Source organism: Saprolegnia diclina, assembly GCF_000281045.1.
Source record: "Saprolegnia diclina VS20 unplaced genomic scaffold supercont1.35, whole genome shotgun sequence".
Lineage (NCBI taxonomy): Eukaryota > Oomycota > Saprolegniomycetes > Saprolegniales > Saprolegniaceae > Saprolegnia > Saprolegnia diclina.
In genome coordinates, this window is record NW_008246102.1 from 115,759 (window position 1) to 116,284 (window position 526).

Here is a 526-nt window from a genome sequence, read left to right on the forward strand (position 1 = left end):
GCCCAAGTTTGCACCGCCACCGCTGCCGTCGATCCAAGAGCTCCAGGACGCCGCTCGCGGCTACGATTGCTCTGAAGCCATTGCTGTCACGATCCGGCTCGATACGCGCGGCTTGACGCCGACGTTTGATTCGCTCACGGGGCATGACAAGGCGGCCGTCGACCGGCTACTAGCGACAGGCGTCTTTGACATTGCACTTGTGCGGGCGGGCAACAACGACGACAAGAACGAAGCTATTCCTGCGCTGTACGAGACGTTTCATCCACTATGCGAGAAATTTTTGCTGCAACTATATATCTCTGCTGTGGTGCCGCCAGCAATGACAGCCAAAGCAACAACCAAGACACCAACGCTGTCGTCAACCAGCGAGCGCACAGCGTCGTCACCGAATAGCCCTCCATAGCGGCAACCCTCCATTTTCTGGAGTCAGCGATTGCCATAGCTATAACGCCACGTGATACGCAACACCGGGCATTTGCGATAGTGGCGCAGAGATGGCGATGTTGTGACCAGGGCGCACTCGGTA

The 526-nt window shown here is 57.4% G+C and overlaps 1 protein-coding gene across 1 annotated transcript in view; it reads left to right on the forward strand.

The window, feature by feature from the left end:
* Positions 1 to 494: 494 nt before the first annotated feature.
* SDRG_10411 (hypothetical protein) overlaps positions 495 to 526 on the forward strand; it is a gene marked incomplete at its 5' end in the record, with an annotated part of 792 nt that continues 760 nt past the window's right edge. The window contains one exon of the mRNA XM_008616399.1: positions 495 to 502. Within this exon, the coding sequence (XP_008614621.1) occupies positions 495 to 502 (8 nt within the window). The remainder of the gene's footprint in view (positions 503 to 526) is intronic.